This window comes from Podarcis tiliguerta (genome assembly GCF_965153285.1).
Source record: "Podarcis tiliguerta genome assembly, chromosome: 5".
Taxonomy (NCBI): Eukaryota; Metazoa; Chordata; class Lepidosauria; order Squamata; family Lacertidae; genus Podarcis; species Podarcis tiliguerta.
In genome coordinates, this window is record NC_139538.1 from 1,631,335 (window position 1) to 1,658,349 (window position 27,015).

At 46.7% G+C, this 27,015-nt stretch overlaps 1 protein-coding gene across 6 annotated transcripts in view; it reads right to left on the reverse strand.

The window, feature by feature from the left end:
- IL1RAP (interleukin 1 receptor accessory protein) overlaps nt 1-27,015 on the reverse strand; it is a 94,087-nt gene that overhangs the window by 35,157 nt on the left and 31,915 nt on the right. For all 6 annotated transcript variants that reach the window (XM_083442136.1, XM_083442137.1, XM_083442138.1 and 3 more), the window contains 6 exons: nt 20,298-20,583; nt 18,770-18,962; nt 14,186-14,351; nt 10,054-10,125; nt 5,141-5,270; nt 2,152-2,300 (listed from right to left, as the gene is read on the reverse strand). In XM_083442136.1, the coding sequence (XP_083298262.1) occupies nt 2,152-2,300; nt 5,141-5,270; nt 10,054-10,125; nt 14,186-14,351; nt 18,770-18,962; nt 20,298-20,583 (996 nt within the window). The remainder of the gene's footprint in view (nt 1-2,151; nt 2,301-5,140; nt 5,271-10,053; nt 10,126-14,185; nt 14,352-18,769; nt 18,963-20,297; nt 20,584-27,015) is intronic.

Consider the following 27,015-nt stretch of genomic DNA (forward strand, 5'->3'; position numbering starts at 1 on the left):
ATACAAGGGGGGGAGACCATTGTTAAAAGGTAGCCTAGACTCTAAGGAAGTACGGCTCATACAACACGTTGGCGACTAATATACACACCATATTTACCAAAATAATTATACATTCTTTATCAATCTTCTGATAAAAATGCAAAACCTTGTGCAAAGCCACAGAGACTTACGAACTATCCAACCCAAGATGAACTTACAGGTGAAACTTGGAAGATTAGAATATCTTGGGAAAGTTCATTTATTTCAGTAATTCAACTTAAAAGGTGAAACTGATATATGAGATAGACTCATGACATGCAAAGTGAGATATATCAAGCCTTTATTTGTTATAATTGTGATGATTATGGGGTGCAGCTGATGAAAACCCGAAATTAACAATCTCAGAAAATTAGAATATTAAACGAAATCAGCAAAACAAGGATTCCAAATAGAGCAATATTGGACCTCTGAGAAGCAGAAACATGCATATGTACTCAGTACTTGGTTTGGGCCCCTTTTGCATCAGTTACTGCCTCAATGCGGCGTGGCATGGATGCTATCAGCCTGTGGCACTGCTGAGGTGTTATGGAAGACCAGGATGCTTCAATAGCAGCCTTCAGCTCATCTGCATTGCTCGGCCTCAGGTCTCTCATCTTTCTCTTGGCAATGCCCCATAGATTCTCTATAGGGTTCAGGTCAGGTGAGTTCGCTGGCCAATCAAGCAGAGTAATCCCATGGGCACTGAACCAGGTTTTGGTACTTTGGGCAGTGTGGGCAGGTGCCAAGTCCTGCTGGAAAATGAAGTCAGCATCCCCATAAAGCTCGTCTGTGGAAGGAAGCATGAAGTGCTCCAAAATCTCCTGGTAGGCGGCTACGTTGACCCTGGACTTCATGAAGCACAGTGGACCAATGCCAGCTGATGCCATGGCTCCCCAAATCTCTTTTCTGATGAAAACAGCTTTTGCATCTCATTTGGAAACCAAGGACCCAGAGTCTGGAGGAAGAATGCGGAGGCACACAATGCCAGATGCTTGAAGTCCAACGTGAAGTTTCCACAGTCTGTGTTGATTTGGGGAGCCACGTCATCAGCTGGTGTTGGTCTGGACATATCTCGCTTTGCATGTCATGAGTCTATCTCATATATTAGTTTCACCTTTTAAGTTGAATTGCTGAAATAAATGAACTTTTCCACGATATTCTAATTTTCCAAGCTTCACCTGTATAATGTCTGGTTTCAATGGATTCTCTGTGGCTTTGCACAAGGTCTTGTATTTTTCTCAGAAGATTGATAAAGAACGTATAATTATTTTGGTAATTATTGTGTGTATATTAGTCGCCAACGTGTTGCATGAGTCGTACTAATTCTATCAGCTACACAGGTTGCATTTTTCTAGACAGAGGCAAAGTTTCGGGGTTCTAATCCGGCCCGCCGGTCAGTTTTATCCAGCCCATGTGGCAGTTCATTTCCTGGGGTAAAATCCCCCCAAAACCACAACAACTTCAATCCTAAAAAAAGGCTAACAACTTTGGCCGGCCCTCACAGCCCTTCACTTCATCAAATCTGGCCCTCTTTGAAAAAAGTTTGGACACCACTGCTCTAAGGGAATTCTTTTTTGTCCAAGTAATTTTTATTGAATTTCAAGGTTTTTAAAAAAGAAATGAACATCAAATTTAAGACACAATTTAAAAGATGACTTCCCACCCTTCTTCCATGGTGCTGTTACCCCCATTTTAGCCCCCCCCATTCACTTGCTAGAAATAAACAAACACCTTTTTTCAGATTTCAGCGATGGGCCTTTCTAGTTCGCTAGCTACTGGTTTTTCTCATGTGCTCTGCAAGACTGGGAATGTGGATGTTTCTACTGGTTTGTGTTAGGTTGTGTGTAGTTACCCTTCTATGCTGCATCATACTTTTATCTCCTCCACAATCCTTTCACTGCTATTTTATTTTCTTTTGCATCCACTCCACAAAAATTAAATAATATTTTTTAAAAAAACCACACACCAAAGCTATTAAAATGCAGGTCATAAAAACAGCGCAGTGCTGTCGAAAGCCAGTTCTGATGGGATAAAGAAAGTCTTTGCTGGAAGGAAAAGGAAACAAGGAGGGAAACAGGGAAGGAGCCTGTCTGGCCCCTCTAGGAAGGGAGCAGCCACCAAGAAGGCCCTTACCTTTCATCTTCACCATGGCCTCCTGGTGAACAGTCCCCTTCAGGTTGTGCGCGCAGCAGGTGTAGTTTCGCTTCAGGTCCCTCTCTGTGACCTTGGGCACGACCAGAGTCTTCACAATGGTCATCTCACCAAGGCTGGAGGGGATCTCCCTGGGGAAAGGCCAAGGGTAAAGAAGATGAGAGGGCTGAGCTCAGACGCTCTCTGAGATGCCAAGGGACTGTCAGTAGGCCTTTGAGCCGATGCCAATGACCGGGCTCAACAATGAGTTCTGCCCCAACTGGACTAGGCGACCTGGAGCACTTCCAGAGACCTTCCACTCCTGGAAAGCAGGTCTAAGTGAACTGGACCCACAACTGTCCATTGTGAGCACCAAACTCAGCAGAGTACAAACAACACGGAAGAAAGCTGTGAAGCATAGCTTCTTTTATTTCTAACAGCTACTGCAAACTAACACTAAAGAGGTACTGGCTTGCATGAGGGATACAGCTCTCACTCAGCCATCTAATCACTACATGGATAACACACAGACTCCATACAGAGTCAGGCAGGAGTCCATAAGATGCACACACATTTCCCCTTACTTTTTAGGAGGGGAAAAGGGCATCTTATGGAGTGAAAAATACAGTACTTGTGCCTGTTCTCTCGGAGCTGGAGAGAATGGAAGCTAGAAGAAGAAGAGGAAGAAGAAGAGGAAGAAGAAGAGGAAGAGGAAGAGGAAGAAGAAGAGGAAGAGGAAGAGGAAGAAGAAGAAGAAGAAGAAGAGGAAGAAGAAGAAGAAGAAGAAGAAGAAGAAGAAGAAGAAGAGGAGGAGGAGGAGGAGGAGGAGGAGGAGGAGGAGGAGGAGGAGGAGAAGGAGTTTGGATTTGATATCCCGCTTTATCACTACCCTAAGGAGTCTCAAAGCAGCTAACATTCTCCTTTCCCTTCCTCCCCCACAACAAACACTCCGTGAGGTGAGTGGGGCTGAGAGACTTCAGAGAAGTGTGACTGGCCCAAGGTCACCCAGCAGCTGCATGTAGAGGAGCGGGGAATCGGACCCAGTTCCCCAGATTACGCTCTTCACCACTACACCACACTAGCTCTGTACTTTTGCTTTTGTCTGTACATAGTGTGTAAATAAATAGTAGATTAGCTCTGCAATGTCTCACGCTTCTTGCTGTGTTCTGCCAGAAGCTTAGTGTGCACATATCATTATGATGTATGTCACTAGAAGCGCACCGGAAGAGAAGGGAGATGCTTTTTCCAGAGCTGCACATCCCGGAGGATGCTCAGAGTTCCGGCGGCTTGCAGGCACCCCTAGGGCATTTTCCAACAAGGGGGACCATCTGGCCCAGCGTCCTGTTCCCATTGGGGCCACGAAGATGCCCCAGTAGGAAGCTGCAAGCAGGAAACCCGGCACAAGAGCCCTTTCCAGAGAAACGCCAGCCTTTCTCCATGCAGTACATGGTTAATCTGTGGAACTCCCTCCCACCGGACAAAGCGGTGGCTGCCAATTTGGATGGCTTTAAAAGAGGATGAAACAAATTCATGGAGGAGGAGAGGAGTTATGGGTGGCAAGTAGCCAAGGTGGCTCTGCTCTGCCTTTACAGTCGCAAGCAGCAACACTTCTGAATCCAAGTTTCCGGAAACCTCAGGAGGGGAGAGGGCTCTGGGGCCTGAATCCTGTTGGGGGGGGGGGTTCCCACTGGGGGTGTCTATTCAGACTAGATGGGCCATGGGTCTGATCCAGAAGGACTCTCCTTATGTTCTCATGCTTGTTATGTTCTTTGCATACGCTGTAATTGTGACTTTATGAGAATTTCTCTCTGCCTTTTGAAATGAGCAAGAACAGGAAAAGGCTCACGCTAAAATTAATCTGCAACTCCAGATGGGAATCACCAGATGTGACAATCACACATGTGGGTTTTTCACTGTACATAAGGATTGACAGCAATCTATTTTCATTCCTCTTTTTCCAATCTTAGATTCCATTCCTCACATCTTCACGTAGGCTTGCAATTATTTTGCATATTTTTTTTTTAAAAAAGACCACACTAAAGTTCAAAGCATTTTAGTGGACATTGCTCCAAACATCATCATCATTAGTAGTATATTATTATTGTTTGTTTGTTTGTTTGTTTGTTTGTTTAGTCGTTTAGTCGTGTCCGACTCTTGGTGACCCCCTGGACCAGAGCACGCCAGGCACTCCTGTCTTCCACTGCCTCCCGCAGTTTGGTCAAACTCATGCTGGTAGCTTCGAGAACACTGTCCAACCAATATTACTATTACTATTACTATTATTATTATTATTATTGACATGATGCATTCGCTTACCTATACACTTTTATGCACACGCATTCCCTCCTAACAAACACATTTGTAGATCTATTTCTAGTCGTCCTACTGTATCACAAAATTCAGAATGGCGTGAATTGCGGGGTGGGGGCTGAGAAAAGGGTGGGATATAAATGAAACAAACAAACAAACAAACAAACAAACAAACAAACAGATGGGCCTGTGATCCGACTCCGTCTACGGGAACTTAATATTTATCCATGGGGGGTTTCACCCGCCCTGCAATCAATTTCTTAGGATTTTCTCAAACGGGAACAAAAAGGGGTCACTGGGTTGCTGCTGCTTTTATTTTGATAATGGTTTTATATTCTGATTTTATCCTGTGAACTGCCCTGAGACCTGCGGGTATAGGGCAGTATTTAAATATAATTAATAGTAATAATAATAAATACAATTAAATAGCAAGACACACACACAAGTACTGAAAGGAAAGAGGTCTTTAAGATGCAGCTGAGGGAAAAAGAGGGTCTTCGTATACAGCCCCTCTTTTATAGCAAGCCACTGATATTTGCCCAAGCCCCCCCCCTCCACCCCCCACCATACAGACGTCTCCATTGTGCTTCCCCCAGCCCCTGCGAAGGATTCCCATCTCCCCCTTCGCCCTGGACTAAACTGTCTCCCCGTTTCAGACAACAGGGAAATCCTTTGCACTCACATCAGTGTGATGTTGAACTTCAGGTCAGCGACGTCCTCTGGGCTCTTCCCGTCCACCATCCACCAGACCTCTTGCGGAGAGTCCTTCAGGAACGTGAACTGGACCTCGCAACGGATCTCGAGTGCTTCTCCTGGCACGCGCAAGGTTAAGAACAACCGTGTTCAATGCACTAATACGAAGAGCATTCAATAGCAGCCATTAGGGCTGTGTGCGTCCTCTCTGGACAAACCCCAGGTCCCAAACTGGACTGGGCCAATGATCTGGGCGGATTTGTCTGCCACAGGGTAGAAGCAGACCTGGGTTGCCCTAGATCAGGGGTCAGCAACCTTTTGCAGCCGTAGGCCACTCCACCATCCCTCAGACCTTGTGGGGAGCCGGACTATATTTTTTTTGGGGGGGGGGGAAATGAACTAATTCCTATGCCCCACAAATAACCCAGAGATGCATTTTGTCACCTATGAATAAGAGTGTTGTGTCTTTATTCTTTTAGGAGGGATCAAAGGGGTCTTACCAGGGATAGTAGAACATATCCCAATCTGGGCAAGCCAGACTGAATTACTTATTATCTTAAGAGAGTCTAATGAGTCTGCAACCAACTTCCTGCTGTGTAATAGGCGAATGCACTCTGCTATATGAAGACGCTTGCTAGCGCAAGTTAGGAAGGATACTAGTAATCAATAGATCCTCTCCTGTTACGCACAACATCCCTACACTTTTAGGGAGCAGAAATGAGCCCACCGTGTAAAGGTAACATTTAGATTTGTTGCTCCATCCTCCATTGCAAGGGGGCTGGACTCCAGGACCCTCAGGGGTCCGTCTGGACTAAGGATTCTGAGCTCCTGTGCTCTGATTCGATACATGATGCCCAGTCACAGAACATTTCAGGATTTGGGCCTCTGCCATTGGCCCCATTGAGCTCTTGAGTCCTGATTCGCAGCTTGGAAGTTTAGACAGCCAATCACGTTGGGAGTGGGAGTGGCCCAGGATTTCAGGAGTGTAACTTTCAAAACCTTTATTGCATTAGCAAACTGCCATAGCAAAATAAGACAATACAAAAAAGAAAAAAGACAAACTAGAGACAAGCAACCCAGCAAAATTCAGGTGTTTTGGCTGGCGTAGTGACATTTAAGTTACCCGAAGACAATAATGCAAAGATATAATAGCCAGCGCCCAAAAACTAGTATGCGGGTATATATAAAGCACAAAATGGCCCCAGAACAGACTCAGCATATTGAGTTAAAAGTAATAAAAAGATTAAAACAGGTCCAGGTCTAGGGCACGCTACCCTGTCAGAGTAGCCCTGAGTTTCAGAGCCTGCACTATGAATATTGCCACCCCACGTGAGATTTGGGGATTTGCGTCCACAAGAAGCGATTTCAAACAGTCTTCCTTAGATGTAATGGTGGACGGGATCAAAAGGAGGAGCTTAGATCTTATTGGCTCATAAATAGGGCAGTAGAAAAAGAAATGTATGAAGTCCTCTACTTCATTCATTGTGCATGGACATAGACGCTGGGTAATAGGGGTCTTAGAATAAATCCCCTGCAGGAAGGCCGTGGGTATAGAATGGAAGCGGGCCATAGTAAACGCTCTTCTCAAGTTGGGCTCCGTCAGGTCTATCAAGTAGTTGGCAAGTGATCTTACCACTTTCACTTTAGGGAGCCACATGGAGAGGCGAGCTGAGGTGGACTGTGCCCGGTCCATGGCCTCGTCTCTTGTAAGAATCCAGGCCCGGATTTTATGTTTGTCCCAAGAGGACAGCGAGTCAAGATTTGGGAGAGAGTAGCGTGCAGTAATAGTCACCATGGCCTTGGACCATTTATTGCTTTGAGAACACGTTAAAAAGGCTTGCCTGGCTAGTAGGGGATCTGGGGCATTGATTAATTTACAATAAAAGCTAATAATTCTAATGTGGGCTCTCGCAACAATGGAGGGGAGGCCCAGTTCTGTTCTTAACTGTGCTGCAACCGAGCCCTTGGGGAGACCCAGTATCTTCCGTGCAAAAGAGTTTTGTAGAATCTCCAGCCGTTGTAGTGTTTTTAAATTCCACCCCCAGATTTCAACCCCATACAATAACATCGGGAGGACTTTGCTGATAAATGCTTTTCTGATTGGTGGAACCAGCTGGCCGCCTTTTGCATAGTAGAATTTCTCCAAGGCTTTGATGGTTCTGCGGGCAGCCAGGATGGTTGTATTTAGGTGAGCTGACCAGCTAAGCCCATGCTGAAAAATGATACCCAAATACTTGAATGCTGAACAATGTTCAATAGAATGGCCCTCAAAATTCCAGAGTGACTTCCGAGTTTTCATGCCAAAAGTAAGAATTTTGGTTTTGGCGAAATTAGGCCACTCCACCATCCCTCAGACCTTGTGGGGAGCCGGACTATATTTTTTTTTGGGGGGGGGGAAATGAACTAATTCCTATGCCCCACAAATAACCCAGAGATGCATTTTGTCACCTATGAATAAGAGTGTTGTGTCTTTATTCTTTTAGGAGGGATCAAAGGGGTCTTACCAGGGATAGTAGAACATATCCCAATCTGGGCAAGCCAGACTGAATTACTTATTATCTTAAGAGAGTCTAATGAGTCTGCAACCAACTTCCTGCTGTGTAATAGGCGAATGCACTCTGCTATATGAAGACGCTTGCTAGCGCAAGTTAGGAAGGATACTAGTAATCAATAGATCCTCTCCTGTTACGCACAACATCCCTACACTTTTAGGGAGCAGAAATGAGCCCACCGTGTAAAGGTAACATTTAGATTTGTTGCTCCATCCTCCATTGCAAGGGGGCTGGACTCCAGGACCCTCAGGGGTCCGTCTGGACTAAGGATTCTGAGCTCCTGTGCTCTGATTCGATACATGATGCCCAGTCACAGAACATTTCAGGATTTGGGCCTCTGCCATTGGCCCCATTGAGCTCTTGAGTCCTGATTCGCAGCTTGGAAGTTTAGACAGCCAATCACGTTGGGAGTGGGAGTGGCCCAGGATTTCAGGAGTGTATATAAGCCAGTGGTGGCCAATCTTGGCCCTCCAGCTGTTTTGGGACTACAATTCCCATCATCCCTGACCACTGGTCCTGTTAGCTAGGGATGATGGGAGTTGTAGCCCCAAAACAGCTGGAGGGCCAAGTTTGGCCATCACTGGTGTAAGCAGTTGCTCTGCCCCTGTTTCCCAGTTATGCAGTTCAATAAAGGTTCTTGCTGTTGTCTCTGTGTCTTGCCTCATGGGAACCCTGTTGGCTTTTCGCAGTGTAGTAACGCTGCAGAGAGCTTGCTGGGGAGACCATGCATTAGAAAAAGTAAAGGACTCAAAAATAACTTAAACAAGGTTTTAATAAGAAAAACAAAAACTCCTTATACACCAAATACATCTACAAACAAACACGACCCAACCACCAACCCATCCCCAGGGTAAATGGCAGAGCTAGGTGCTGCTCCTTATATACTGCAGCCAATTCCCAACACAGCTTAATCAATGCAACTCAGCAGCACCTGCTATGTCTCACAGCTGTAAAGCTGGATCTCGTTAGTTTACTCTGGCCCTTGCTCTGGCCCCTTAAAGGTATACACATCCGGTGAAACAATGATGAACCTTTAGATTTAAAGAAACAATTCAACAAACCCAACTACACCTTACTGGTGATGAAGCTGGGATGCTAGGCTAGGTTATCTCCCACTTGGACTACTGCAATGCGCTCTACATGGGGCTACCTTTAAAGGTGACTTGGAAACTGAATTACAGTGGTACCTCGGGTTACATTCACTTCAGGTTACAGACTCCGCTAACCCAGAAATAGTACCTCGGGTTAAGAACTTTGCTTCAGGATGAGAACAGAAATCATGCTCTGGTGGCGCTGCAGCAGCAGGAGGCCCCATTAGCTAAAGTGGTTTTTCAGGTTAAGAACAGTTTCAGGTTAAGAACAGACCTCCGGAACGAATTAAGTACTTAGTACAGAGTAAGTACAAAGTAAATTAAGTACAGAGGTACCACTGTAATCCAGAATGCAGCAGCTAGACTGGTTACGGGGAGTGGTTGCCAAGACCATATAACACCGGTCCTGAAAAATCTTCATTGGCTCCCAGCACATTTCCGAGCACAATTCAAAGTGTTGGTGCTGACCTTGAAAGCCCTAAACGGCCTTGGTCCTGTATACCTGAAGGAACATCTCCACCCCCATCGTTCAGCCCGGACACTGAGATCCTTCTGGCAAAAAGTGAGGTTACAGGGAACCAGGCAGAGGGCCTTCTCAGTAGCGGCACTGCCTTGTGGAACTCCCTCCCAGCAGATGTCAAGGCAATAAACAACTATTTTACTTCTAAAAGACAACTGAAGGCGGCCCTGTTTAGGGAAGTTTTTAATGTCTGACGCTGTATTGTTTTTAATATTCAGTTGGAAGCTGCCCAGAGTGGCTGGGGAAACCCAGCCAGATGGGTAGGGTATAAATAATAAATTATTATTATTATTATTATTATTATTATTATTATTATTATGCAGCACCAGCTAGCTTCCACGAGCTGAAATCACAGCTGGGGAACTGTCGCCTCAGCTGAGATGAAATCACTGACTGCAGCCACAAGGCAGATCACACTGAGTGAATGCCATGTCCACCCAGGGCCACATTGAGGAGTTTGACACCATGGGACCACACCACCCGGCTGGCGTTCTTCCTCCAATAAGGTGACTCCACCTTCTTTTCACCTTCCACTCTGCAGAGTGGAATCAACTGCAGAATCATTTTACGGTTCTAATGCCTGACTCCGTCCAAGGCAGCCTCCTAAGCTGCGCAGTCAAGCCAGAAGCGATTTGAAAGCTTCTCCACAGTCAACGCCTTGTTTCAAACATGCAGAAGACACACATTTCAATTGGCAGATTTCGAACTGAGAGGACGGGCAGCTACTGGCAGACCTTACCTGGTGTGAGTTCATAACCGACTTGCCTATTTGGAGAGATGATCGTCGGAACCGTTGCCTTGTCTGGAGGCCCTGCCGACAGAATAGGATCGTGATTATTTACTTGCCCTTCAGCCTAGGGAAGGTTACGGCATCAAAAAATAAATAAAGCAAGCAAATGGCGGGTCCTGAAAACATGCAGCTCCTGTGTTAGAAGCATAGCTGTCAACTTACAGATTTGAAAATAAGGGACCAGCAGCCTCAAAAATAAGGGACCAGCAGCCTCAAAATTAAGGGATCAGCAGCCAAAATAAGGGATTTTTCATGCTCAGGTATGTTCAGCTTCTGAGCCCCTCCGAGCCAAAGGCAGAAAGCCCAGCCAGCAGCCAAACAAAACCTCAAGCGGTGGTTCCCACAGCGCAGCAACCCGGCAAAGGGGATGCAGCAAGGAAAACCACAGTCACCTCTCCGCTGGGAAGCGCTGAGCAAAGGCGAGTCCCCAGGCAACGCGGCCGATTTGATCGGCACAAGGCATGCAAGCTTCACCCCCCTAGTCGTTCTTAGACTCCTTACTGGCTGAGCAACGCAGCCAAGCAACACAGTTGGAGCCTCCCTCCTCCCTGGCCGGCAGGGAGGGAGGGAGAGGAGCTGCTTCCTTTGAAACCTGGGAAATTTACGGGACATCATCAATAAGGGACAACAGCCGGACACAGCGCTGGGATAAGGGACTTTCCCGCCAGATAAGGGACGGTTGACAGCTATGGTCAGAAGTCAGATCTTCAGCATCTTCTGGAAGCTGTCAAATGAAGGCACCTCTGTGGAGAGGAAGTCCCACAGATTTGGGGCTGCCACAGAGAAAGCCCTCTCCCCTGGGGCACCTTCACCCCAAACCTCTGAGTGCTACCAAGAGTGCCCCTTCCATCAATCTCAAGAAGGTCCATAGGGAAGGAGGCAGCTTCTCAAGTGTTTGGGGTCTGAGTCGTAGAATGGGATGGAACAAAGGGGAAAGTTTGTTTGGCAAGGGTTTATTCGCGGGAAAATTAAACTGTACTTCTTGAGTTTCTGTAGACCTTGAAGAAACTGCTTGGAGCAAAGGCTGGATTCTGTGCCCCAAGGGAACAATTGCTAGGCCCTCCAGCCTCGAGCCTCAGGGCTGTATCTGAGGTACACTCTGAGGTACACATCAGCCCAACATGAATGACTCTGGCAGGCAGAAACTCAGAAAACACGTGTGCCTTTAAGAACTGCCTGAGGCAGGCTCACGTCTCCCAGCGTCCTGCAACATCTGAATGAACTTTCTGAGGGCAAGAACTGCTCCACAGTGGAACGGATTCCCTTGGAAGGAGGTGGACTCTCCTTCCGCGGAAGTTGTTGAGCAGAGGTTGGATTCTTCAGCTGCGACTCAGGCACTGCAGGGGCTTCAACTAGCGTATTTTTTGCTCTATAAGAAGCACCTGACCATAAAATGCACCTAGTTTTTAGAGGAAGAAAGCAAGAAAAAAGCTCCCTGTCCCAATTTGACAGAGCACGCGAGGGAGAACGATCCCCCTCCGCGCTGGCTCCTGGCTGCTCTCATGCAAGTCACAGAGCCCCTTGGACGCAGGGAACTCTGAAGCCCTCTCCCCCTGCCTCTCCTCTCCCCACCCCCTCGCACGGGCGGGGGATGCTTGCACGAGCGACGTGCCAGGCCCCGTTGCTTCAGGGACCAAAGTCCCCAGCTCCGCCGCTGCCAGGGACCACACATTTGCTCCATAAGACGCACAGAGATTTCCCCTTACTTTTTAGGAGGAAAAACGTGCGTCTTATGGAGCGGAAAATACGGTAGGTGTCCCTTGGCAGGGGCATAGGAAGGGTGTGTGTGTCCCGGGTGGCATCCATGAGGGGCGACAAAATCCCTTTTGGGTGCTGATCATCATGCCGATCGCCCCCCTGGACGCCGATCGTCACACCAATCACCCTAATGGGTGCCAATTGCCACGCCAATCGCCCCCAATGGGCGCCAATCACCCCCCTGGGTGCACAGCATGTGTGCTGCTCCGGGGGCCTGAGTGGCTAGCTCCGCCGTTGTCCCTCGGGTTCCTTCCAACTCTACAATTCTATGAAATATCCAAATATCTCGTCAGCGCAAGGATTGGTGGTTGTGCATGGGAACATCCCCTTCTCTCCCCACCATGTACACCCCCCCCCCCAAATCTCTTCTGGGGGTTCCCCTGAACCCTCCAGAACAGATCTGGGAAGCGGGAGGAAAGTGCTTAAATTCCTGCAGTGGTGGAAGAAGTTAGTGCCGCACCAGATATAGCCCATAATGCTTTCCCTCCATTATCATGGAAGTTTTCGAACCTGGCCCGGCTCACTCTCCAAAAATTGCAGCCTCTGCAAAGCGCAGGTGTTTTTAAGCATCCTGTCATGCTTCAGGGCTTGGATGAAGCAGAGATTTGTAATGACATGGTTTTGACAAGCTTGCTCTCCTCGTGACAGAGCAAAGGACTCTTGAGATGAGGGGGCAGCGGAGGAGGGAGAAGGTGCTTCCAAGAGAGGACACCAGGACACAAATCCCACCCCAGCAGCTCAAAATGTGGGCTATTTTCTTAGGAAACTTTTTTTTAAAGCAATGCTTTCTGCTTTTGTCTTGTTTTTCCAAAAGCCATTTTCGAGGTGCCCTGAAAGAACCTCCTGTGGCTCTTGCAAGAAATCTCAGGGCAACCACAACACCTCTTCTTTGTTCTTGCCAGTGACAGTATTTATTCGGATAGTGGTGTCACTGGGTCTGTTGCTTTAGAATCACAGAATTATAGAGCTGAAAGGGACCCCAAGTGTCATCTAGACCAACCCCCTGAATTGCAGTAATCACAACGAAAGAGTCCCTGACACATGGCCGTCCCACCTCTGCTTAAAACCCTCCAGTGAATGAGAGTCCACAACTTCCTGAGGGAGCTTGTTCCATTGTCGAACAGCTCTTACCATCAGAAAGTTCTTCCCGATGTTTAGCCGGACTCTCCTTTCTCGTAACCTGAAGCCATGGGTTCGAGGCCTCCTCTCCAGAGCAGGAGAAAACAAATTTGCTCCATCTTCCATGGGAGAGTTCTTTAGCTATATCTCCTGTGTGTCTCCTCTTCTCCAGGTGAAACATACCCAGCTCCTTCAACCGTTCCTCATCAGGCTTGGTTTCCAGACCCTTGATCTTCTCAGTTGCCCTCCTTTGCACGCATTCCAGCTTGTCAACATCCTTCTTACATTGTGGCACCCAGAACTGGACACTGGACTCCGGGTGTGGTCTGACCAAGGCAGAATAGAGTGGGACTATGACTTCCCTTGATCTGGGGGGGGGTCCCTATCCTGAGGAATTTACAATCTAGGTTTAGCTATGGGATGGGCAGGTGACAAAACAAGTCAGTTCCCAAAGGCCTGTCAGAAGGGAGGACAGCAAGGAGGGAACCAGCCTAACTGAGGTCCAGCGCCGAGGGCCTTCTGGCAGTTCCCCCATTGCGATAAGCGAAGTTACAGGGAACCAGGCAGAGGGCCTTCTCGGTGGTGGCACCCGCCCTGTGGAACGCTCTTCCATCAGATGTCAAAGAGAAAAACAACTACCAGATTTTCAGAAGACATCTGAAGGCAGCCTTGTTTAGGGAAGCTTTTAATGTTTAATAGGTTATTGTATTTTAATATTCCATTGGAAGCCACCCAGAGAGGCTGGAGAAACCCAGCCAGATGGGCGGGGTATAAATAAATAAATTATTATTATTATTATTATTATTATTATTATTATTATTATTATTACTACTACTACTACTACTACTAAGAAGCCCTGTATTGACATGTATTTTAAAATGAAAGGCATAAGACTAGAATATGGTGACACCAGACTTATTATTATTATTATTAACTTCCCTAGGCAGGGAGTTCCAAAGCTGCCTGGGAGCTGCCACCACCAAGAAGGCCCTCTCATCATGTTCTCACCAAGCATCCCTGTGAGGGTGGCAGGGCTGAGAGAAGGGCTCTCCCCCCGAAGATCTCAGAGCCCAGGCAGGTTCATATGGGGAAATGTGATAGCTTGGGCCTGAGTCATCCAGGGCTTTATGAGCTAGAAACCAGATGCACATCAATAATAGCTCAGTTGATGTCGTGGCTCCCCTTGTCCCCCGATTCTCCTTACCTACCACCTTGACCCTCAAAGTCCGTGTGAGGTTGAAATCCCGGCCGTTCTCCTTGTAGCTCACGACACAGGTGTAGTCAGCCTGGTACGCCTCACGGACGAAGCCAAAGGTCAGGTTGATGCCTCTGGGGTATCGCTCGTTGAAATTATCCATGAGTTTGCAGTTCTGCAGGAAATGGGGATAAGGCACATTCACTCACAGCCTCTGCATGCAGAAGAGGCACATCTGCTAAGCACACTAGATGGACGTCCTCCGAGAAGAGGAAGATTGGAACCCAGGACCCAGAAGCAGCACTCGCTCAAGACCGGGCAGCCCCTAGCCGGAAACTCACGATTTCAGAAGCTGTCATCTCCATTTGTAACATTTTGCCACCAAAACTACGAAAACTAAGAATGTAAGAAGAGTGTGACGGATCAGGCCAATGGTCCATCTAGTTCAGGATCCTCTCCTGATGTTACCCAACCAGATGTTTGACCAAAGTGCGGGAGGCAGGGGAAGACAGGAGTGCCTGGCGTGCTCTGGTCCAGGGGGTCACGAAGAGGTGGACACGACTAAACGACTAAACAACAACCAACAATTCAGACACAGCAAGATTGGGACTAGATGGGCCATGGGTCTGATAATAATAATAATAATAAATTTTATTTATATCCCGCCCTCCCCAGCCGAAGCCGGGCTCAGGGCGGCTAACAACAATTAAATAATCAAACAAATCCAGAAGGACTCTCCTTATGTTCTCATGCTTGTTATGTTCTTTGCATACGCTGTAATTGTGACTTTATGAGAATTTCTCTCTGCCTTTTGAAAGGAGCAAGAACAGGAAAAGGCTCACGCTAAAATTAATCTGCAACTCCAGATGGGAATCACCAGATGTGACAATCACACATGTGGGTTTTTCACTGCACATAGGAATGGACAGGAATCTATTTTCGAGAGCCAGTGTGGTGTAGTGGTTAAGAGCGGTAGTCACGTAATCTGGGTAACCGGGTTCGCGTCTCCGCTCCTCCACATGCAGCTGCTGGGTGACCTTGGGCCAGTCACAGTCTCTCAGCCCCACTCACCTCACAGAGTGTTTGTTGTGGGGGAGGAAGGGAAAGGAGAATGTTAGCCGCTTTGAGACTCCTTAAAGGGAGTGAAAGGCGGGATATCAAATCCAAACTCTTCTTCTTCTTCTTCTTCATTCCTCTTCTTCCAATCTTAGATTCCGTTCCTCACATCTTCACATTGCAATTTTTTTGCAATTAGAAAAAAATAAAAGACCTCACTAAAGTTTGGAGCATTTAGGTGGACATTGCTCTAAACATGTGGGGGGTTTTTTTGGCAAGTAGTATAATGCATTTTGGCAAACATGCACTTCCGTATAATTTTGCATACACACCCTTCCTCCCCCCCCCCCCACAAAAACATTTTAAAATATATTTCTGGTTGGAGCACTGCACTGCAAAATTCAGAGAACTGTGAAGAACTGTGGAGGCAGAGCAAATCCATCAGGGCCAGTAGGCTTCAATAACCTTAGACTCATCCACAAATTTGTCAAATCCTCTTTCAAAGCCATTTTTGTTGGTCGTCAACACTGCGTTTCTGCAGGATGGAGTTCCACAGTTTAACTGCACACTCTGTGACGGGTTTTCTTTCACCTTCTCTGAGCCTTCTGAGGTTCAGCTTCATTGCATGTCCAGGAGTTCTAGCGTTAAGAGACTAGAGAAGAGAAAGCGTCAATTGTCAAGGTGCCCAACATATTCTTAAATGGCACGATGGCAGGGAGGCAGAAACAGAGTTGCTGTGCGGTAAAAATCCGAGGCTTCTGTGTTTGGCAGCTGAGCCAAGCCACTTCCTTCATGTGCCATACCTCTTATTATGGTTCCTTTGAAGGGAGTCAAGAAGGGAGGAAGGGAAAAGCTCAGGTGAACCATCTTCCCGATCACAGAAGGTTGGCAATCCACAATTTTGCAGTGATTATTCCTCTGTGGCTCCTTTCCAGACCACGTCCAGCTCCACATGGCAAGGGGAGACAGTGGCAATATACCATTTCTGACAAAGTCTTATTAACGGGGACGAGCAATCTACCATCTGCAAAAAAATTATTTCCAGAGAGGGTTCGGTTTCATTTTGCTAATTGACGGTCGGGATCTGAATTTTAATGGAGTAGCTCCTGCAGCCAAATAAAGGCGATTCTTCTTAGCCCAGAAGAAAAGGGGTATTGATCAAAGGGACAGGAGTCTTCCAGCTCCGCTGCTGGAGCCATGAATTGCATTTCCACAGAGAGGGCATCTGAGTGTGAAGAGTGTTTGGTCTCAAGGAGGTGGCGGGGCAGGGGGGTGGGGAGAATGCCCTCCCCTCAGAAGCTGACCCACAGAGCGAAGGATGAGCAAAGCTCTCAATTTGCCGGGATTCGAAACTGCATCTAACAAAATTCCACCTGCAGAATTCTGAAACATAAGTGGCTTCTGCACCTAATCCACATTTAAGAATATATTTTTCTCTCCTTTTTTTCATGCTTTAATCCACTTCTGCTACTCAATGAGCTACAGACAAGGGCTGTTTTGGAATAGATAAGGGAACTGCAGAACTGCATGCAGTTTTGAACCCCTCCCAAACTCCAGAGTGGATTGCAAAACCTGGAATGTGTTTCGTGATCCACAAAGGTTATTAGAGAGCCCCTAAAATAGGATACAAAGCAGGGGGGCATCTCTGGAAGTAGCAGGGGGGGGAAAGCACATCACTTGCTTCTTGCCTCGCAGAACTGCTGGGGGACAAAGGGGTTGTGGCCCCTTCCAAGGACATGAATGGCTTACTTGCACTGACCAGGCTAGAGCCTGGAGCGAAACACATTCCTCGCTTTGCATTTGAGGTTTTACTGCTCTTATCACTTTCAAACCAATTTCCTTGGGTCACACATGTTTGTATGTATGATTCCGAGTTGTCACAAGATATCCAATTATTAGTAAACGCCTGGGATCACAGGATCAAGGCCCTCAATTTTGTTCACTCACTTAGAGGAAATAGTTTTAATTGGATTTTGAACAAATGTGCAATTCATTGTTTCTGCTTTGAGTTCTGTTGGGTTTCTGTCTTCCTTAGTGGGTTGTGAAAACCACTATTCTGAAAAATGCTCCATCCATAGAGCATGAGACTCAATCTCAGGGTTGTGGATTCGAGTCCCAAGTTGGGCTAAAGGATTCCTGCCTTGCCGGGAGTTGAACTAGATGACTCTTGTGGTCCCTGCCAGCACTATAAGAATTATATGATTCTTACTGGGTCAGGGGCTCTGGGAATGAGTTTATGTAACCAAGGGGGCAGTGGCCCAAAATGGTTTGGGAACCACTGATGAGGAGCAAAACCGAAACATGGCTTTTAGCAGTACTGTGAACAGCCCAGCAACATCACAAGTAACTTGAGCACGGCTTCAATTGCCTATGATTGTGAGTTGGCATCTGTCTCAAGAGGCAATGAAGGAGTGAAGTCAAACCACTGGAAAATTGCAGCATCTGCTGTGGCTGTAGAGACCGATATAGGAGAGACATGTTTTGTTGCAGCTGGGACAGAAGACATGCAGTTATGCTGATGCAGATGACATTTCTTCTCTCTGTGCTTCTCCGAATAGACATTCCTCCTCTGGGCACTGCTGCGGAGGCACAAACCGACTTTCTGTCTCCATGCACTGTGATGGTCTGCCAGAGAATTCCCACCTAGCAGGTTGATGCTTCCAACCTTCAGGTCATGTTTGTGGGCATGTTTCGTCCGCCAACGGGTCTGGTGCCAGCTCCCCATAGAGGACGTCCTTGAGGATCTTGCCAACTTCCATTCTGTGGACGTGATCAAGTCAGCGAGACGTCGCTGTGTAGGGACACAGGTGGTGCTGTGGTCTAAACCACTGAGCCTTTTGGGCTTGCCAATCAGAAGGTCGACGGTTCGAATCCCCGCAACGGGGTGAGCTCCCACTGCTCTGTCCCAGCTCCTGCCAACCCAGCAGTTCAAAAGCACACCAGTGCAGGTAGATAAATAGGTACCGCTATGGCGGGAAGGTAGATGGCGTTTCTGTGCACTCTGGTTTCCATCACGGTGTCCTGTTGCGCCACAAGCGGTTTAGTCCTGCTGGCCACATGACCCAGAAAGGTGTCTGTGGACAAACACCGGCTCCCTCGGCCAATAAAGCGAGATGAGCGCCGCAACCCCATAGTCACCTTTGACTGGACTTAACCATCCAGGGGTCCTTTACCTTTACCTTACCTAGACGTCACTGAGACAGAAGTGCAAACATGCTGGGAATGTTTGTTTGGAATTCTGCTCTGCCATCAGATTCCCAAAATCCTCATGACACAGTCCATGTGGAAGGCATTGAGGCGTCACTCCTGGAAGCTGTGAGTTGCCCATGACTCACTTCCATAAATCAGCATGCTCAACGTGCAGGCCTGATAGACCTTCATCTTGGTAGCATCACATTCTCCCAGACCCTTTTGCAGAAGCGAGCCATTGCTGCAGCCGCCTTGCCAATTCGCTTGTGCAGCTTCATAAACTTGCAAATGCATACAATCAAAACCCTCTGCAAAATGAAGCCTCCAGCCCCGGGCTTCAGAGCTTACCATATACCACCAGACCTTTGGCTTGGTCCCAGCTGGATAAAACCCTTCCACGTCCGGGCAGGTGAGGTTCTTGTTCGTGTAGTCCAGGTACATGAGGACTTCTTCCGGCCTGACGGCCTGGCTGACGCAGGAACCGGGGTCTTTGTCAACGACTTCCAGCGGGAAAGCGACTTTGCTGCAGTAGGTGGTGTTTCTGCATGGAAAGGAGAAAAAACAGATTTCAAGGTTTCGACCACAAGGTTAAAAGGGAAGGTTCACACTCAAAATACAAAAGGACTCACCGGTCACCCAAATATCTTTCTTGCATGTAACTGTTGAACATTTTAATGCTTTATTGAAGTGGGAACTGAGAGGATGCAGTGATGAGATAGAATTTTTAAAAACTGTAGCATTGGAAGAGACCCAAAGGGTCATTTGGTCCAACCCGTGGGGTGTGGTGGGGGCAAAGAGAGAAGGTGGTTGAAAGAATAATTCGTGAATTCCCAATTTGACTCATGAGAGCTTTCTTTCTGTTGGCAATTTTCTTTTTAGACCTATATTATAATTATATTTTATCCTGGCATTCTACCTTGATGTACTTTTCTCCTGCATGCAATTTGCTTTCGCTTATTTTATGTGCATTTTTTTCCAGAGATTTATCACTGCAATTAAGTTGCTAAAAATGTATAGTTATGATTATTTGCAGCAGCAGCTGTACTGAATGTGGAATTTGTACTCATTATCACATACAGTGTATATATATATCTATATATCTATATCTATCTATCTATCTATATATATATGCACAAACACACACACATATATACACATACAGATACATATGTATATATACAAAGCGGCTGTAAGAATTTTCTAAACAATCATGGAAAAGGGCAAGACAGATGATCAGATGACCCAAACACCCTCGTTCTTCCAACCTTAAAACCCCTCCCTACAAGCATGGCCCCCTCTTTATTGGCTTCCTTATGTGATGGCCTGGGAATCCGATTCAGAGGCTGAACCGGAGGAATCCCAGCCTGCACAGGAGTCCCCGCCTCCAGGGCCGGCTGAACTGGGAGAGGGCCTTGATTGTGAAGCGCCTGCACCTGTGCCGGATCCTCAGGAGCAGGCACCAGGTGAATGCACTCTGGCTCTGGAGGTGGTTGAGGACTCAGTGCCTACAGGTGAGTCTCCCCCTGGGTCCAGTAACCCTTCAGCCTCTCCTGAACTGCAGAGGCTCAGGGCAGAGAGGCGGAGGGAACTGGTTTCTCCCAGGAGGAGTGCTCGCCTTAAGGCCAGGAGAGGCGGGTCTCCTGGGGGCCGGGACCGCCCCTGGCCTCAGAGAAGATAAAGGCCAGTCAGCCCGGTCCCAGGTTGCGGGAGCAACGTCGTTGAAGAGCTGTTTCGGCCAGCATCCAGTCCTGTTCCCCCAGAGTTCCTGTCCTTGCTGTGGACCCCGCTTCGCCCGAGGAGGACTGTCTGCCGACCCTCGACTCAGGTCCTGGACCTCGCCCCACGGTAACCTCCCCTCTGGACCAGCACACCTTACCTGAGCATGCAGGTGTAGTTCCCGGTGTCGTTGAGCAGAGCGGGGCGGAACCAAAGGGTATCCTTCTCCTTGCTGATGTGGTTGTCAGGGAGGCGGAAATTGATAGGCTCCTCGATGTCCTGGCCTCGCCCAATCCAGTACCAGATCAGGGTGAGGCCCGCGGAGTGGGCGGTGCTGTAGTTGTACTTCAGGAAGGCTTCAAAGAGAGGACACTTGATTTTGGCCGGCTCCCCGTTGTAGACCGGCTTGTGCTTCATGGTGTCCACGCCCCAGTCATCACAGCGCTCTAGGGGGGCAGGGAGACAAATTTGCAGTCACCGGCACTCGGCCTAACCTGCCTCACAGGGTTGTTATGAAGGTAAACGGAGAAAGAATGCTGCTTGCCAAATTGCTGGGATAAAAATAGAATTTTTTTAAAGGATACTTGCAAAACCATATCGAAAAATCAGAACTCCTATTAGAATAAACAAGTTCCGTTTTAAATACTGGAATACTAAATAAGATGGATAACAATGTGTAATAGAAAAAGAAGCATGAAATTAGGTTAAAGGTGTGTGAAAGAAAGTAAAAGAAGTGGAAAGAAATTGCAATTGAGTAGATTGGAAGTCTGACACAAAGGTGGGGTGAGGGGCGGTGGATGGTGATGGGAAAAGGAATTATCTGTGGGATTGAGTGTAGGTATGTTTGAACACTTTTAAGGATTGTATGAAATGTATGTTTGTCAGTGGCGTAGCGTGGGGGATGCAGGGGGGGGGCGGCTGCACCGGGCGCAACATCTGGGGGTTAGGGTTAGGGGGCGCAAATCCACGGGTTAGGGGGTGCAAATTACTTGCCTTGCCCCGGGTGCTGACAGCCCACGCTACGCCACTGATGTTTGCATGCTTGTATATTCGCAATATGTGTGTATTAATGCTGAATTATTTTAACAATAAAAACATACATATATATATATATATAATGCAATATTCAGGACCATTCCATGAAGATGACTGGGTGCAGGGTTCTTTCTTGCCCCTTTACATGCTTAGAAAGCTGAAGCATAGAATCATAGAATTTTAGAGTTGAAAGGGACCATGAGGGTCATCTAGTCCAACCCGATGCAACACAAGAATCTTTTGCCCAACAAGGGGCTCAAATCCACGACCTTGAGACTAAGAGTCTCACACTCAACCAACGAATGCTAATCAGTTTTTGTATTTTAACTTTAGGGTGTTTTAAAATACTGTTGAAATAAATTGCAGTAGCCGTGTTGGTCTGATGCAGTCGAAATAAATAAATAAAATTTAAAAAATTGTCCAGTAGCACCTTAGAGACCAACTAAGTTTGTTCTGGGTCTAAGCTTTCGTGTGCATGCACACTTCTTCAGGTACACTGAAACAGAAGTCACCAGACCTATATATATAGTGGGAGGGTGGGATGGGGTTTTAGGAGATGGGTGGTTGACTCAATGGGTATGGTCAAACTATTGACAACTGTTAATGTCTGCAATTAGTCCTACAGGAAAATATGTAAAATACTGTTGTATTTTTTCTCCTTGAGCTTATTGCTTTTGCTTACTCTAAGGCGCTTTGATACTTTTTTTCTTAAGCAATCCACCAGTGTGCAAATTTTATTAAACAAAATAATTTTATAAAAATGCATTTAATTTATCGACTATGTAAGTGCAGGAATGGCACTGAGGCAGAGGGCTCAAACACCTTACCCATTGCAAAATCAAAATGGTTTAAGCCAAGTGGTACAGAGAATCGGCCACTTGCTGAGGGGTATAAAACGGCCATATGTCCGGGGGAGGAAACAAAATGATCAAAAAAGACACAGCTCAGAAAAGATTCTGTACACATTCCTGGGCAGAAATGCAATTCCTATTTCCCTCTATCCTTATAACTGCCCCATTCTCAGATTTGCACTGCTAAACCAATTTTAGGGAAGCTTTTAATGTTTAATAGGTTATTGTATTTTAGTGTTTTGTTGGAAGCCGCCCAGAGTGGCTGGGGAAATGGGCGGGGTATAAATAATAATAATGGGCGGGGTATAAATAATAAATTATTATTATTATTATCATTATTATTATTATATTTATTTATTTATTTATTTTCCAATCTGCAAAATAATCTAGCACCCCCAGATTGCTATATTCATACACAAGAGCCTTTGGGTGAAGGACTTTGTCCAAACATCTCCCAGAAATCAACATAAAGTCGGATCGCGGGTTTGGACCCTGTGGAACAGCAGGAATCGTTCCGAGATCCGGCAAGACGTCTGGCAGCAGTCGCTGGCAACCGTTGCTCGTGTGTAGATTTAATTCCACGTCTAATTTACCGTGGCCGAATGTTGTCTGTCACACTCGGGGAGCATATTTATGCATTCGTCCGGCCTGTCTCTCCCTCCCGGGATTCTCAATTTACATGTTAATAAGTCTTATCTTGCAGAGGGACGGATCTGGGGCACAACGCCATTCACAGAGCTCCCAGTTCAGAACAGCGCAGGGTCTAATCTTGTTACCAAATGGGAGGAAGGAAGCAGGATTCAGAGAAGCATAGAATCATGCCTGTTATGGAAAATAAAGTCCGTGTGGTTCTTGACTCTGCCCTGAATCTCCCAACTGTTGGGTGTTTTGTTGTGGATGCCCACAAATTCTACAGTTATAAGAAAGGGGGATTCAAGTCATTCCCAAAGTAAAGGAAGGATTGAACTCTGATTAATAAGAATACACACAGAGGCTTGAACCAGCAAGAAGGCTGGGAAGGCTGCGTATAATAATCTCTGTCCCTCCAGCCCCTGGCCCAGGTCGTTCTATTCACAAAAGAGCTTTTTACAGAGTGTTCGTAAGAACCAATCAGATTTCTTCTGAGCATTTCAACAAACCCCACGTGGGGACAAAGTTAAACTACAGTGGTGCCTCGCAAGACGAAAAGAATCCGTTCCGCGAGTCTCTTCGTCTTGCGGTTTTTTTCGTCTTGCGAAGCAAGCCCATTAGCGGATTAGCTCTATTAGCGCTATTAGCGGTTTAGCGGCTATTAAAGGCTATTAAAGGCTTAAGGGATTAGCGGATTAGCTGCTAAAAGGCTATTAGCGGCTTAGATCAGCTGTTAAGCGGTTTAGCGAACAGCTGTTAAGCGGCTTAGGGGCTTGGGGAAAAGGGGGGGAGGTGAAAAAAACCCCAGGAATCGCAAGACATTTTCATCTTGCGAAGCAAGCCCATAGCAATTTCGTTTTGCGAAGCACCTCCAAAACGGAAAACCCTTTCGTCTAGCGGGTTTTCCGTCTTGCGAGGCATTCGTCTTGCGAGGCACCACTGTACCAAAACTAATTAAGCATGGGGTAAATAAAACAGAACTACAAAGGAGTACATTTGGCAAGCCCTGAGGTCATAAACAAGCAATACACATGATAAGAAGGATGGCCAGGAGGACAACGATCACCAGGTGAGATCTGTTTCCTGGCCCTAAGATTAACATCCTAAGATTAACATATCAGAAAAGCTACATCAAAGAAACTTGCCCACTATCTTTGATGACCCAGGGTACTGCCTGGCTAAGCAACTGGGCTGTGTATGTGACTTGTCAAGCAAGAGAAATGGGCAGTAGAGGAAATGGCCAGAGATGCAGAGGGTTGTGGGATTTGGTCAGAAATTATTGTCAACGTATCAAACCCAGTCAACACAATGCATTCATCATGGACACAATGTCTTGATGCATATTTTATAATTCCTCATAGTAATCCCACCTGACCCCACACTCTGGATATTTGCACTCCTACAGGGGGACACACACATTTTTCTGCCTGCTTTCGTCACACCATGTATAATCCTACACTTTTCTATTTTCATTCAAATCTAGATGAGATGGGCCCTTGGCCGTTCAATCCTTGCATACTCAAGTCACAAAAGAGAGATACGGTCAGCCTACAGCAACTTTTGCATCAGAATTTTATTTATTTCTAAGAATGAAATGCACAAAGAGGGATAGTTCAGTCATTAGAGCATGAGACTCTTAACCTCAGAGTCAGGGGTTCAAGCCCCACATTGGGCAAAAGATTCCTGCGTTGCAGGGGGTGGACTAGATGATCCTCGTGGTCCCCTCCAACTTTTATGATCTAATGAAAATGTTTCCGACAATCAATTTTGCCATTTCCACAAACTCACAGAGCTTGCTTTGCCATTCGAATAATGATGGTCTTTTCTCCCCCTTCCAATTCTTTGCGATCAATATTCTGGCCGCTGCTGTTGCGTAAAGGAATACATTTTTTGACGGCAATCATTAGAGGCCATTCAAATCAGAGAATAATTAAAGAGTGGGATGGAGTGAAGGAATATATAAAAAATATGGTTCCAGAACTGGAATATTAATTGATAATGTGTAAAACAAGCAAGGAAATAATAAAAGAATCAATTGAATAATTATTAAACTACAACAACAAGATGGAAGAAGTTAAAAATATATATATTGAGATCACACATGGGTGAAGGGGAGATGGGGGTATAGGGGAATTTATAAAAATTTCTAATAGAATATTTCTACTTGCGTTGCCTTTATATATAGCAAAGGGAAGTCTATAGCAATTAGGTATATTTTAATCTAGTCAAATATGTACAGTGGCACCTCTGGATGTGAATGGGATCCGTTCCGGAGCCCCGTTCGCATCCTGAAGCAAACACAACCCACATCTGCGCGTGCAAGACTGAGAGGAGATATAATAATACAGTCATACCTTGGGTTAAAGTAGCTTCATGTTAAGTATTTCCCAGTTGCGCTCCGTGGTGACCCGGAAGTAATGGAGCGTGTTACTTTCGGATTTCGCCACTCGCACATGTGTAGACGCTGAAAATGACGTCATGTGCATGCGCGGAAGCGGCAGAAAGCGACCTGCGCACACGCAGATGTGCAGTCGTGTGTTACGTTCTACTCAGGATGCGAACGGGAAAAGTGCTAGGAGGAAGGCAGGCTTGGCAAATCCACACCGTGATCAACTCCTATCCGGAAACCTATGTCCCCACTGTGGAAGGACGTGTGGATCCAGAATTGGCCTCCACACTCACTTACGGACTCATTGTAAAAACCGTGTTTATGGAGGACAATCTTACTCAGCTACGAGGGATCGCCAAAGAAGAAGAAGAAGAACATATTGCTTTGTATAGTATCAGAACACTTACACACAAAACTCGCCAACCCAATAAAACATACATTAAAGCTAGACTTTCCCCAAATTCCTAGAGCTCGGCCTCACAAGAATCCCAGCGCTCTCAATTTAAAAAGAAAGGAGTCTTGCAGATGTGAGGAGTCCGCTTCTAGCAACCTCTTTAATCTCGAGCAAAGAGGCAGAAAAGCTCCCGTTGGCTTGGAGCTGGCCTTGGCCCAGCGCCAAGGAGAAATCTGGCTGCGTTTTCCGTTAACACAGAGCGGGTGTTTAACCATTGTGGCTGCCTGCCCAGGGAGGAAGGAAGGAAGGAAATGGGCTCCATGACTCAGCAATGTATGAAGTCGAGGTGACGCGCAGCCCTCAAAGAGATGACTGATTCTGACAGATGTATCTTTAGCCGTCCCACCTTCCTCTGAACTCCTGCACGTCCAAGTTGGCTATCAGTAACCACCACCTTGGGCAGATTTCACATTAATAAGGGCAGTAGACAGATATCACCTTGCCAACAAAGGTCCATATAGTTAAAGCTATGGTTTTCCCAGGGGTGATGTATGGAAGTGAGAGTGGACCATAAAGAAGGCTGATTGCCGTAGAATTGATGCTTTTGAATTCTGGTGCTGGGGGAGACTCTTGAGAGTCCCATGGACTGCAAGAAGATCAAACCTCTCCATTCTGAAGGAAATCAGCCCTGAGTGCTCACAGGAAGGACAGATCCTGAAGCTGAGGCTCCAAGACTTTGGCCACCTCATGAGAAGAGAAGACTCTCTGGAAAAGACACCTGATGTTGGGAAAGATGGAGGGCACAAGGAGAAGGGGACGACGGAGGACGAGATGGTTGGACAGTGTTCTCGAAGCTACCAGCATGAGTTTGACCAAACTGCGGGAGGCAGTGGAAGACAGGAGCGCCTGGCGTGCTCTGGTCCAGGGGGTCACGAAGAGTCTGAAATGACTAAACAACAAAAGGGAGCAAGGGAGGGGAGAGGCACCCCTCTGCCCGAGACCATGCTGAAGAGTAGCAGCTGCCAGTCACTGGGTGACTGACATAATACGAGGTCTGACATCATCCTAGGCAGCTTCTTGCATTCTTCTCTGCAATAGTTTCCGATTTCTAATGAAAGGATGAATCATACGCAAGGCAGATGGAGCTCATTGTATAGCAGGAAAGATCAAAGCACTCATCCACTCCCCACTCAGGAAACCGTGAAGGAGCAGGAAGGAAAATTCATTCACTTCGTATACTTTCGCCATCCTGAAAGTTCAACATTGCTCAAAGTGTGCAAGGACTCCCCGCGTTATGCAAGATTTTACACTCTTCAGAATCTCTCGATGTGGAAACACAGATGGGTACAATTATGGTTGCCCCACATCCAAAAGGATATTGCAGAGCTGGAGAAGGTTCTGAAAAGGGCAACGAAATTGATCCAGGAGGACAGAGTCACTCCCCTACGTCTGAAGAAAAGTTGCAGCATTTGGGAGTTTTCTCAAAGAGAAAAGTCATGTAAGAGGCAATGTGATAGAAGTTTATAAAATTATACATGGCATGGAGGGAGTGACTATTGAAAAGTTTTCCTCCCTCTCT